At 35.4% G+C, this 14628-nt stretch overlaps 1 protein-coding gene across 1 annotated transcript; it reads right to left on the reverse strand.

Moving 5' to 3' along the window:
- Window positions 1–290: 290 nt before the first annotated feature.
- LOC116118601 (anthranilate phosphoribosyltransferase) lies at window positions 291–5071 on the reverse strand. Its single transcript, XM_031404589.1, has 10 exons — window positions 4585–5071; window positions 3323–3805; window positions 3055–3212; window positions 2649–2732; window positions 2521–2573; window positions 1946–2027; window positions 1463–1570; window positions 1119–1242; window positions 864–949; window positions 291–706 (listed from the first exon to the last, which is right to left on the reverse strand). The coding sequence occupies exons 1-10, from the start codon at window positions 4958–4960 to the stop codon at window positions 485–487; spliced, it is 1776 nt and encodes a 591-aa protein (XP_031260449.1). The 5' UTR covers window positions 4961–5071; the 3' UTR covers window positions 291–484.
- Between the last annotated feature and the right edge of the window lie 9557 nt (window positions 5072–14628).

Genomic DNA, 14628 nt, shown 5'->3' on the forward strand with positions numbered 1-14628 from the left:
GCTAGGTCGGGTTTTAAACAATGACTACATGTCACAAAAGCCATTTAGCTATATCAAACTCAACACTTAAGAATCGGAGCTTCTAACATTTTTCTTCTCTTTTGTTGGGCATTTAGTTACACTCCAAACCAATTTTTTCTTGGGTAAATTGTTTCTGCTCCCTAGTGATTTCTGTAACTTTTTTCTTCTATAAATTGCTAAAGCTGAAAAGGAAAAATAAACTAGGTTTCCATCTTTATTAGGCTTCAAAAATTTAATTTCCATGTCAGCTGCCACTAAAAAATCCACAATTGAGAAACAAAAACCAATTAGCTCATAGAGATTTTCCCAATGACATTATAGAAGAAACAAAGTTTAAAAACAGTAACTACCAATAAGGCGTGTAATTATTGCCCTACTCTTTCTTTTGTCACATTCATTTGTCAGACCCAAAACTTGCTACAAAAAATAAAAAACAAAAGAAGTATGAAGAAGCGACCACCACTCACTTCAACTTGTTGGAGATCTTTATGTAATTTAAGAGCCTTCTGAGAGCCTTACCACTATCAATGGCCTCTCTGGCTCTATCCATTACAACTGATACATCTTCTGCACCTTCACATCCCAGCAAGTGATCCACCATTCCGGCATTTAAAACAATTCGATCATATGTAGGTCCTTTTTCACCACCAAGAGCTGACAAACCCAACTCTATATTCTTTGAAACCTGAAATTACCGAAATGTAGTCACAAATAAAGTCACTTTTCCACGTTTTCCAATTCAACATCTCATCTTCCCTCATGAACACGAGGATAAACATTTGCCAATTTAGGAAGCAGTTAAGAGAAATAAAAATACTAGCAATGGATCAGAGAAACTTTACTGATCTATCAGTTCTCGGAGTATCAGTGGGCTCAAAACCATAGTCACTGGCATTGACCTCGAGATTGAAACTCTGGCGTGACACCCCTTCAACAACAAAATTTCACAGTTTGGTATTAGTGCCAGAGGAAAGATGCACGTACTTTCAATAGCTAATCAGATAGAATAATGAACTTAACAACATATGTACCAACAAAACCTAGTGTGTTTATCTTCTAATACACAGCATTATAATAAATTGGAGCTAAATACAAACCATCTACTTCAAATGCAGATTCCAAGCTCAGTGAACGGAACCCAGAACAGTAGTTCACAGAAAGCCCTTTCGATGCAATTACTGATCGCATCCTTGTTGTCATTGAGAGTGCACCTTCCTCACCCTGAGCTAACAACATAGTCAGAAAATAAATAACTAATTTCTTAAAGTTACTCTGTTGATGCTTTAAATTAACCTATACTAATGCAAACCATCTTAAGAATCATACATGAATTAATCACCATATATTTTGGAATTAAAGAATTTTCTTTCAAGACAGTTATTTCAAAATTGACAATTGGAAACCTCTGTGATCAATGACGTTTGAAAAACAAAGTTTCAACCTTCACCACCAAACCAGAATGAACACCTCTTCTTTTCATAAGCATCAAAAGTGGCTCTTCATAACCTTCATGATAAAATCCAGCAACAATTGCTTCTCTTCCCCTAGCCTGTTTAGAGAGCAATAGATTACGAGCAGTCAAGCTCTAGAACCAATATAAAATAGAAGTTATCTATACCAAGAACAAAAAAAATTTGGCATGTAAACAAACAACTGAATGAACCATGGCATTCTATTCTGATAATTTCTTCAGATTAAAGTAGCAACAATTGCATACAGAGAACAAAGGGTACAAAAATTTACTTCAGGAACACCTTAATCAGTTAAAGATTCTCAAAATAGTATCTGGTTAGGTATTTCAGGAACGACCACACTAGGAATGCCTCCAGTATCCAGAGATGAAATATAAAATTTCTAAAATATACTTCATACATCCAGAGGCTACGCCTAGCACACAACCCAATCAACATATAATGTGGCTCACCCGCACAAATTGCTGAACCTTTTCAGTTGTTGCCAGAGGAGGGCGTTTCTTTATGTGCTCCCTCAACCCAGTCAATGAATATCTACAGAAAATGAAAGCCATTATTCAGCCAACAGACCAATAAATGGTACAGAAAACCATTCGAAATTACCTGTAGCTATATCTAAAACAGGAATGGGGCAAGGAAAACGTGAGAATCAAATTTTAAAATTTAACTGCAGGGATAGGCATCTTAGACTTCATATACCCAGCTTCAACCTAGTGTTAGAAAGCATATCCTACAAACAACCTTTAGAAGAGGTGTTCCATTACAATAACATGGTCAGATATATAAGTTAGGCAGTCTTATTCTCAGGATAAACACATTGATTAAGATGTCATTTCCTTGTCATACTTAAGCTGAAACAATACCCATCTATTAGTGCTCTTGCATGCTTGTTCACTACTTAATATATTACTTCAAGCTGAATGAAAAAGCAAAATTTCTAGAAAATACTAACAGCTAAAAAATAAAATACTAATCATACAAAGAACGGTAAAAAAATGAAATAGATATAATTAGCTAGATTTCATACAGAGATGGACGAGCTTCACGTTGACTTACGTAGGCAAAACCAACCTCCTCGTCCTGGATTAACAGTCATGAAAGTTAGAAAACAAGCGAGAATAAAAGAGAGGAATTGCAAAGTAGAATTTTCTGAACCTCAAGAAGTTCTTTCACTTGCAACAAGGATATGTTTGTATTAGCGCCCATAAACTTCAGCATCTGCTCTTCAGTTACACCCCCCTGGAGAGAACAAGACCATTCAAAAAATCTGCACTTGAAATATTATGAGTCAAAGATGTATGGAAGCCTGGATTTTCGAAACATCAATATTTCAGTCATCTGAGAAAAATCTGCATTTGAGAAAATATTCCCACCGCAGGGATAGATAGGTCAAAACCAGCAAAATCATTAGAGTTTTTCATTGTGTCACTATCAATTTCAGATGAACTTCCCTAGGAAGCTAAAATGCATAACTGGAGATATGAAACATCCCCTTTTCCAGCACCAAAAAAAAAAAAAAAAAAAGTAAGTTGTTAATAATAAAAGATATGCAGAGGTTGACCTTAGGAGGCATCCATTCCACACCATGAAGCAAGCAGGATTCACTGTAGCAGGATCTAACAGCAGCAACAAACAATGTGCTCCTAAAGAAACGTGTGTTACCATCATAAGGTTCTCCATAATGTGTCAAAGATTTAACATCAGCAACTGGCGGAGGACCTGTGACCAATTGGCAAGTACATTAACCTGAATAAACTACATATATTGATATATAAAATGCAATTACTAATAAATTAACACGAATTCACTGATGAATGCCAAACACATACCAAGTTCATCATCAAATGCAAGGCAATATGCTTTTAGTTCACGATCTGTTTCTCTGTTCATGCGTTGACCGATTAAAAATGCTGAAAGCAATGATTTGCTAACTTCTGAAGCTTTGTTATCTTCCACTTTCAATGGAAGAACATCTCTTAGAAAACCTTGAACTTCTTCATATCCAAGGTGACCCCCTGCCAAAACTTCTCTAAGGGCACCAACCAATCTCATTTCACTAGGGGCATTGCCACAATAATGGGGCCCTATTGAGCCTCCTAACCCCATAATAGAGCCTTCAGGGTCTGCTATGAAAATTACATCAGGTGGAAGTGCTCGAACTAGGAGCGGCCAGAATGTGTTCATTGCACGCCTCTCTCCTTCACTCCATTGGGTTGCTTCAGGAAATGCGTTTGCACGGATTGTCATTCCAGCAAAAAAAGCACCGAGCTGTGCTCTGGAGACTTCCTCTTCATCCTTGAGCTCCCCCTTAGCTAAATATTCATAAGAAGAGAAGCTTACTGGTCGTTACTTGAGAGCAAGATGAATAGAAATATTCATGATTGGGTTGGTAAGGGATCATGGAAGTTTTGAGATAAATGACAAGATAATCTACGTTCATTAAGTGATTTAGTTGATATCTTAAATATTATTCAGAACTACAAGGAGGGGCCATTAAACGGCTGGAAAAAACTTGGCCATTTACAGAAAGTTGAAAGGGAGGCAGATAAGTTGTGAATGGGTAGATAGAACATAAGATATGAATTTGACTAATTCAACTAATGTGACTTTGGAACAATTAGAAAATCACAAAAATGAAACCATTGGAATGAAAACAATACTAAAGACCAATTACATAATTAATTTCAGTGGTAACTAGAAGTTCCTAATAAATTCCATAAGACTAAAAGAAAACCATAATTCTAGCAAGATAGTTAACCATTTCTCCAGTACTACTACTCATACAAAGTCATCTTACAAAGATTAATATACAAAGTGATTTGTCAAAAAATGAATGAAGAGTGAACATAACAAGTCAAACTCATTATATTTACTGTTCCATTCATTTGGTGACATGTCACTTTGTATGCATATCTTTGTAAGAGTTTTTTATATGTGTAGTATTATTGTTCTCGAAGATAAATTATAGTTACAGTACAAGATTATCATATCATGCTGGAACCAGTTATAATTTCGAAAAGCATAAATGTTAAGCCCAACAACGTAAAGCAAAGTTGATTAATAAGATTTTTTTTAGTAGAGAATAAATTACCTGATTTTAAAATAGTGTCCAAAACCTTAAAAGCCTGATCCTCAGTAAGCGGCTTGGTTTGTGTAGGCCCCGTGCAAACTCTAGTTTGAGCGTCGAGCACCGTCTGATTCGGCCTGGGCAACTTGGAGCTACGATAAGAAGAAGAAATCGCTGGATTTATGATATCAGATTCTTTAAGTCCTAATTGGTCGATTATTGCCGAGTCCAGTGCAGCTTTGACGGTCAAACGCGATCTCTGCCCAATCCAACGATGGCGGCCTGTCTGAGAAAATTGAAGAGAGGTTTGGATTTGTCTAAGAACAAGATTGCAAGGCTTGGTGATATGAAACGAAGAAATTGAAGAGAGTGAAGATTCTGGATTCAGTAGAGATTTCATGGTTGTTCCTCTCTATATCCCTAATTTCACTTGTTCTTTCTTTAATTGAGTCAGTTCGCTAAGATACGACACAAAAATGGCTCGCTTGTTTGTTGTCCCTTAAAGTCATCTTCTAGATTTCGATGGTTTTAAGATACGTTTCCAAATTTAAAAGTCAACGAAATTAAACAAATGATTACTGTTTAGATCATTTGGTCAAACTGTCAAGTAGTCATTGTTTTAGGTGGGGTCGAGCGGTTTCGGGTACCCCGTATTTTTTGGGAGAATCAGAACCGCACAGTACAGGTTTCCAAAAGAAGGAACCGGAATCAGAACCACACAGTGCAAGTTCTTAAATTCAAGGAACTGGAACCTAAAATGCAGGTTCCGGTTTCTTTCCCGGGTACCCTGTAAAAAATTAATTACCCCCTTATTAGTTTAAAAAATGACAAAAATACCTTAAAAATTTATAAATACACCCCTAACAAATTTTGATTACTCATTCATTTGTGTCAAATATAACTCATAACCTCTAATGTCTAAGCAACACTTGAATTCAATCAATTCATCACAATTTACATAAAATTCCTCAATCAAAATCAAAACACAAACAATTATTCATCACAATTCACATAAAATAACTTCACTAAAATCATTCAAACAAACAACAATATAGAAAGTTGGAAACTGTCACCAACTTCTTTGATTCTCCCACTAATTTCAATCACTACAATTATAAAACTACAAAACAACCCAAAAAGCATAACATAACTCATGTCTAATGCTCCAAATTAGGCGTGGATGTTCTTTCGTCAAGTGATTGAAGTCCAATCATTTCTACAAAATAAACATAAGAAAGTCAATTAGTAGCTTCAAAAAGTAAAAACATTGAATAAATTTATTTACTAATAATTTAAAATAAATTTAAGAGATAAGAATATAATCGTTACTTAGTTAGATACTATACCCGCTTCATAAGCCTCTGTATCCTCCAAGTCATCTTCATCCAGAGTTGGTGCACATTTCAACCAATCGCTTGTACAAATCAATGATTCAACAACCGACAGAGATAAAGAACTTTGAAATTTATCAAGTACACAACCCGATGTACTAAAGCTGACTCGAAAGCAACTGTAGACACCGAGATTACAAAGAGATCTTTGGCCATATGCGAGAGAACTGTATACTTTGATGCATTTGTTTTCCACCATTCCAATACATTCAAGTCAGACATTATGGATTCACATTTATCATCAAGGTACCTATAAACCTTGTGTTATTATTCCGATGCCCTAAGGTATGAAATTTACCTTTTCATGTAATTTTCTTTTTTTGAAAGGAAGGGTAAAATTGTAAATTTGCATGCATTTCGAGATGTGGCCATTATAAAGTGTAAGGGGTGATGTCGTTGAAGATAAATGAGGGTAGAATGGTCATAAAGTTGATTGATATGGTTAAATAGCGTAAACTGTAACCAAGGGTATAATGGTCTTTTCATACAAATCTATATGAAATAAGTATCCATAAAAGTGCACCAAGGGTAAATTAGTCATTTACCTAATGGGATTGCTTAATTACAAAGTGTTTGAAAGAATTCAAATGGCATTAAATGAGTGCTAATCATTATGTTATGGTAGAAATGACCGAAACGCCCTTATATGAAAATTCATGCCAAATGACCCTTATATCTAACTTTTATTGACCAATCATAATAGAGTAACAATGAAATAAATATCTACAAGGTTTTAAGAGAGAGGAGTAGGCCTTGTACACCCCAAATGCATCATCTTCTTCTTCATCTCTCAAATCCACCATAAAAGCCACTAATCGAAGCATTTTATTCTCAAATTTTCATAGGATTTCAAGTTGAATTTCGAAGGAGATCGTCATCCACACATTAAGAACTTCAATTTCAGGGTTTAAGGTGAGTTTCAAAACCCTAGTTGTTCTGATTTTTAGTTAAAAGAGAAATTCATAAGTGGTTATGTGTGTAAGGTAGAAAGGGTGAACCTTCGGAGCTAAGGAGGAGTGTCTTTGTGCTTTGAATACTAAGGTAAGGAAAAAATCTCCCTTATGACTACAATTGATAACACCTAGGGTTGATGAAACTTACATTTATTTATGTTAATTTGAGTGTGATGCTATGTTTTGGTTATGGATTGTTTAAATGGGTGTGTTGATTGGTGTATGTGTGCATGTGGAGGATGATTATGCCAATTAAGAGATTTGTAGTTGGACAATGTTTTGACACTTTTTGGTTCTGTAAAAAGGGAGGTTTTTATGGCCTTTTATACTTAGAATGATATGGCAAATACTATGAATGTGCAAATGAAGGTGACATGGTTAAAAATGAATAGAATTCGGATTTGGCTTTTTAAGACTTATATGTATGTGCTTCACTGAATCAGTCATAACAAGTTATAAAAGTGTGATTGAGCTGATTCTTGGAGTATTAAAAACTTAAGAAATAGACCTAAAACTTTTGTGTTTTAGCCAAAAATTAATTCGAATTGAAGATGAGGAAAAAATTGATGAATAGTGATGAACTGTGGCATCCACCTCCTCAAATAGAATTCCCTTTTTTTTTTTTTTTTTATAAATTCTAATAATCCACTAAATAACTTACTGTTTAAATTCCTTATGTTGTATGAGAAATTGAATGACTTAAATTAATGAATTTAGTAGGAATATTCATGTCATGGAGTTTTGCTAAATTGATTGATGAGTTGTGCAATTGGCCAAGGTTACATGTTAATGAATGAATGTATGATTGAGCATGGGAGATGTTATCCCATATGTTTGCAGTCATAATGATAATGCATATAGCTTATTTAGTTGACTTATGAAAACATTTATTAAATTTTAAGGAATGAATTCCATGAGTCTCTTGATGTATAAACCAAGATCAGAGGAATGGAATCTTCGTGGAAACCATGAGTCCTTTGAGGTGACGACCAAAAACAAGGTAATGGTTCAAATGAATCTGATCGGATAATAAAGACTAATGAAAACATCAAATATAAAGACAAAAGAAATAAGCATGCCATGTTTATGAATATTGCATAAGTCATATATGTTCTATGTTATATTATGTATGGTTATGTTATGACTTATGTTTATGAGAAAAGTCCAAAGTGTATGATATGTTTTATGAACGTGTTAATGTCAATGAATGATGACCATGTCTTGTAGGTAGGTAAAGTCCTAAGTAATATACTTGTATAATGAACTTGAATAGTCTTTAAATGGCCATATTCCCTTACTGAGCGATTAGCGCTTACCCCATGAAATGTTTTAAAATGTTTTGCAGGTAAGGATTAAGGCATGAAGCTAGGAGAGGATTCCGAGAGACGTTATGAGCATGAAGGGATGTTTTAATGATGACTATTGAAATCAAATTGCTAGTAAATTTTGTAAAAGTGTGTATGTTACAGTAATTATTACTATGGATTTCATAATTTACTCCAAGAATGGAAACTATATTATTTGACTTGTACAATGAACTTATTATAGTTTAGAAATTAAAAAGAAAAAATGTTGCTGAGGCTGAACTACTGAAGTTGAGGGATTTGTGTTCACTTGGTTATTTATACTCTCCAAGATAACCCTCTTAAAGGCCTCAGTAATGGCTGCCTGAATCATCCTGTTGATTGTAGCCTCATCCAAAACAGAAGCATTTTGGGTAGACGTATAGGGCGCATTGGTAGTCGGTGCTACTGGCTCACTAGTGCCTTCTTCATTGACATTCTCCTCGCCCCTCCTATTAACCTTTCGTGAACGCCTCGTAGCCATACCCTTTACTCACACAAATTTCAATCAATGTTAGCTAATTCTATTCACTAAACAAGTAAAGAAAATACTTACAGCAATCAGTTGGAGAGAGTATCTTGGGGATGCATGGGGAATGATACTTCCATTACTTACAAACACCATTACCAACATCAATTAAATATAAAATAACTATAACAATTCAATCAAAACATCATTTCACCCAAAATCACGCTCTGATACCAACTGTAAAACCCCTCCCTAGTCGGGTATTTCCTAAGTATCCCTTGGCCATTGAGAACCTAGAAAACGCACATCTAGGAAAGAAGTTTATTTTAAAATCCTATTTAAAGAATAAACCTGTAGTTTAAAAACAGATTTTCTTTTTAATTTCTAAACTATAATAAGTTCATTGTACAAGTCAAATAATATAGTTTCCATTATTGGAGTAAATTATGAAATCCATAGTAACAATTACTAGAGCATACACACTTTTACAAAATTTACTAGCAATTTGATTTCAATAGTCATCATTAAAACATTCCTTCATGCTCATAGCGTCCCTCGGAATCCTCTCCCAGCTTCATGCCTTAATCCTTACTTGCAAAACATTTTAAAACATTTCGTGGGATGAGCGCTAATCGCTCAATAAGGGAATATGGCCATTTAAAAACTATTCAGGTTCATTATACAAGTATATTACTTAGGACTTTACCTACCTACAAGACATGACCGTTATTCATTGACATTAACACGTTCATAAAACATATCATACACTTTGGACTTTTCTCATAAACATAAGTCATACCATAACCATACATAAACATAAGTCATAACATAACCATATATAATATAACATAGAACATATATGACTTATGCAATATTCATAAACATGGCATGCTTATTTCTTTTGTCCTTATACTTGATGTTTTCATTAGTCTTTATTATCCGATCGGATTCATTTGAACCATTACCTTGTTCTTGGTCGTCACCTCAGAGGACTTATGGTTTCCACAAAGATTTCATTCCTCTGATCTTGGTTTATACCTCAAGAGACTCATGAAATTCATTCTTTAACATTTCATAAATGTTTTCATAAGTAAACTAAATAAGCTATATGCATTACCATTATGAATGCAAACATATGGGATAACATCTCCCATGCTCAATCATACTATTCATTCATTTAACATGTAACCTTGACCAATTGCACAACTCATCAATCAATTTAGCAAAACTCCATGACATGAATATTCTCCTGCTAAATTCATTAATTTAAGTCATTCAATTTCTCATATAACATAAGGAATTTAAACAGTAAGTTTATTCAGTGGATTATTAGAATTTATAAAAAAAAAAAAGGGAATTCTATTTGAGGAGTTGGATGCCATATAGTTCATCACTATTCAATCAATTTTTTCCTCATCTTCCAATTTGAATTAATTTTTGGCTAAAAGACAATAAACTTCTTTCCTAGGTGTGCGTTTTCTAGGTTCTCAATGGCCAAGGGATACTTTGGAAATACTCGGCTAGGGAGGGGTTTTACAATACCGGTTTAACTCTGACTTGGCAACATCTTGTACCTCTACCTCCATCTCCTCCACATATGCCGACCTCAGAGGATTGGGGACAATACCACCACGCTGACTACTAGCAACAGTTAAAGGTTGATCATTTCTGCTTGTTGGACAAGAACTAGAAGCTTGACTTTCATCTAAATTTGGTGGAAGTCCTTTATAAAATTCAAACAATTCTTGTAACACATGTCTCACGATTCCGGACATCCTTTCAGCCTTTTCGTAGTCATCGACATATATCTTTTTCTTTTGTAGCACCAACTCACATAATTCATTTTATTTTTAGGATCTAACACTGCTGCAATCAGCACCATCACGCTCATTTTGTCAAGACTCCCAAAATACTTGTTAAATTTCTCCTTCATTTTAATTGACATTGCATTAAGACAAACATTAGAGTCTTTCTCCCAATCATTTAAAGTAGTGACAATGTTTGCAATTTCATGAAAATAATTGTTAGAAGTCACATAATTGAACCCTGACATCCTGGTTGTAGCTTCATAAAATTTCCTTAGGAACTTGGCGAACACAGTTGCATTTTCCCAATCTTCATCAAAAGGAACATTATATGTCATTTCAACCAAGTAGTTGGAGTCCTCCTCTTCCAACCTTTTAAAAGCTTTTTTGAATTTGATTGCCGATTCCAACATGAGGAAAGTCGAGTTCCATCGAGTAGCAATATCAAGATGCACCATACCTTTATAACCTATCCTTTCTTCTTTGACACATCTCTCAAAGATTTGGTTTCGACTAGTAGAACTCCTCACATACTTAACCGCATTACGAATTCGGTTAACAGATTCCTTAATCTCGCTAATACCATCTTTCACAATCAAATTCAAAATGTGAGTTGTGCATCTCATATGAAAATGTTCACCATTTAGAATCAAAGCATTCATATCCACCAATCTCTCCCTTTAGTAAGTCATTGCCACATCATTAGTAGTTGCATTATCCACCGTTATAATGGACACTTTATTTTTCAATTCCCTAGTCAATAATACACTTCTTCACCACCTTCCCAATCTCCCTACCCTTGTGACTACTAATTCTCATAAAACTCAGAATTTTCTTGTGTAGAACCCATTTCTCGTCAATGAAATGACCAGTGAGACATAAGTAACTTAAATTCTGAATAGATGTCCATATATCGTTTGTCAAAGCAATTATGGACTTCAAATGCCACAACTTGTTCTTGAGTGCAGCTTTCTCACAATTGAAGATCTTCGAACAATCCCTTGCCACTGTGAAATGGGAAACATTCTTCCATAACGGTTGCAATGCACTAAGAAAATTTCTAACCTTTGGATGCTCAACCTTCGTGAAACGATCTTCCGTACTAATTATCACTTCAACAAGTAACTTCCTACACTCCTCCTGATCAAATCTCCAAGTACCAATCTCACTAGTTTGTCGTCCATCTTTTCGTGTGGTCTTGAAAGAGAGAAGTGTCTGCGAACTGTCTACATTCTGAGGAAACTTCTTACAACTTGTAAGAAGCTTGCGCATCGAAGAAGTGCCATTAGCCACACTATATGCGAAGGTCTTCTCATAATACATGCACTTTGTCTCCTCAATCTTGTTCGTTTTGCTGTTATAAATCTTCTCAAAATGTTGCCACACCGCAGACTTGGCATTTGGCCTAGACCGTGGAGGCTTATTTGAAGTTGACTCTGCAGCAATAGTTTGTGCATTCTGACTTCCTTTCTTTTAGCTAGTTTTTGGGTGTTTTTGCCATAAAAAATCTGTGCCATCACCACCATTCGATCCCTCATCATCTTCTCTTCAAAACCCATATCACCCTATCGCTTGATCAATCACCATATGCCGGAAAAGCACACTACTTCTTTACACAAATGACCATTTTGAAATCGTTTTTCCGATCGTTTTGTGACTTGTGGTGGGGATGTGTTTTGGGTGATTTTTGGGCAAAAGGAAGGGTGATAGAAAGGGCTATTGTTGTTGTTGTTGTTTTTTTTTTTTTTTTTTTTTATGGTGTTTGTGGGGTGGTTGCGATTGGAGGAAGTGGAGGTGAGAGCTCAAAGTGCAAGTAGCCACAACAACTACTAGGGATAGTTGTGCGCGCTGGCTCTAGGCTGGACGCAGGTAGGTAGGTAGGTGGTTGAGGATTTTTAGTGAGTTGGTGGTGGGCAAGATTTTAGGCTAAAAAATATGACGATCGAGATGTCAGCAATGGCCAAAAAACACACTATCGCAAACAACAGCAAACAAAGATGCATGAGGTGTAAATGGTTGGGGTTGGTTGCTCACTGATCGGTCAGAAAAAGGTTGAGAAGTTACCCAACTTCGCAAGGTGGTAAGAGGGGTGATCGAAAACGGTGAGTGATGACTGCAAGTGGTAGTATCAGTTTTGTAGAGGAGGTTGTGGAGAGTTTAATAGTGGTCAGGTAAATGATTTTGGAGGTTGGAATTGGCTAGAAAGGCCAAAAAACCGACGGCTTTGATGATGCTAATGTGAGCTCACCTATAGCCAAAAGGATCAGCGGCTCACGTTAGTGGCACGCTACAGTTAGAAATTGGGAGAAAAAATTTTACTCTCTCTGTTCTTTGTCTCTCTAAAGTAAGCAAACGGCTAGGAAAGTGGCTGCAAAGTGGCCACTACGCTAAAAAGCAATGGGCCTTTCTGGAAAAACGGTGAGTGATCAGGCGGTAGGGTGATATGGATTTTGAAAAAAGATGATGAGGGATCGAATGATGGTGGTGGCCCAAATTTTTGATGACAAAAATGCCCAAAAACTAGCAAAGAAGAAGGGAAGTCGCCAAAAAATGCAAGTCACAAATTTGAGACGTGAGGGTTATTTTGATGTTTTAATTTAATTTGAAATGACCAACTTAACCTTTAACTATTTAAAAAAAAAAAATCGTCTATTTAAGGATGAGAATTTGGAATTTATGAAGCTAGGGGTACCAACTAGGGGTGAAATCAAGTCGAGTCGAGTATCTGGGTACTCGAACTCAACTCGGTTACTATAGTAACAAGTTCAAGTTTGAGCCTAGTCAAACCTGAGGTATCGAGTTCGAACTTGAACTCGGTTCCTAAAAGTCGAATTCGAGCTCGGTTAACAAGTTTTAATCGAACTCGGTTATTCGAGCTTTAATCGAGTTCGAGCTCGAGCTCTTAGAAAGAAAAAAAGAAATTACATGATGACAAATTTCCTTAAATAAAAAAGCTGAAATAAAGAGGGGTTGATTTGCTCTCTTTTATCCTCCAGAAAAGCAAACTGTTGTTTTTCTCTTCAACATATTTGAATAACACTTAACTGAATCAAAGGATCAGAATACACCAAACATACACCTCCTTCTTATTTCAAAGTTCAAACCAAGTGTTTTTTATACACCTCTTGCTTACTTCAAAGTTCCAATGAAGGGGAAACAAAATTTATAGAATAACTTTTATTTCCTTTTTAACTTCCCACTCCAAGAGTTACCTAAAAAAATAGAAAAATACTCATTATTTCCATTACAAAATAAGTTATTAATCTCTCTTTCACACTACCTGAGAGTTTGAGAGGCCGAGAGGAGATGAAGCAAGATGGAGACCATCGAAGGAGAGGGAGGAAAACAACGATGAGAAGGACGGCGAACGAAAGTTGCGTTTTGGTTTTCAAAGTAAAACGACGAAGAAGGAGAGGAAGATATATTTGCAATTTAGGGTTCTAATTTCTTGTTCCTGAATCATGTTTTACATTATTTGAATATGGGTGGATTTGCAAAATTTAAAACTTATAAATTTACATGACCCCTATGACCTTGAAAACTATCAAATTAACCCTCGAGCTTGGAAAAACTCGCGAGCTTTTCAAGTCGAGTTATACCTTGATCAAGCTCAACTAGAATAAGTATTCGTGTAGCTTAAACTCGAGCTCAACTCAACTATTGTTGAGCCAAGCTCAAGCCAAAACTGAGCCGAGCTCAAGCCGTTCACGAGTCGCTCGACTCGGTTTTCAGCCCTAGTACCAACCTAGGATTTTGCTAGACCTTGGCTGAGAATATGTTGTTTACTCTTTTTAAATTTATCATTGAGATGATAACTTTCATATTTTTATTAAATAGATCCTAAAAGTTTGAAAAATTAATCCTGGATACCCTTTTATCCTAACTCCTTATTTACTGTTTGTGGTCGATGGATAAAATGTTAACTTTGATTTTGAAAAAAGTGTTGGGATAAAATGGTAGCTTTGATCTTATGAAGAAGTGTTGTAATAAAATTGTTTCTTTGGTCTTATAAGAAATTATTTTGTAAACCTAATGTAACAAAGTTAGGATAAAGGAGTACGTATAATAAAGTTTTAAAGGTCCATTTGATTTTGATAAGACAAAAGG

Source organism: Pistacia vera, unplaced genomic scaffold, assembly GCF_008641045.1.
Source record: "Pistacia vera cultivar Batoury unplaced genomic scaffold, PisVer_v2 Contig849, whole genome shotgun sequence".
In the NCBI taxonomy this organism is placed as follows: domain Eukaryota; kingdom Viridiplantae; phylum Streptophyta; class Magnoliopsida; order Sapindales; family Anacardiaceae; genus Pistacia; species Pistacia vera.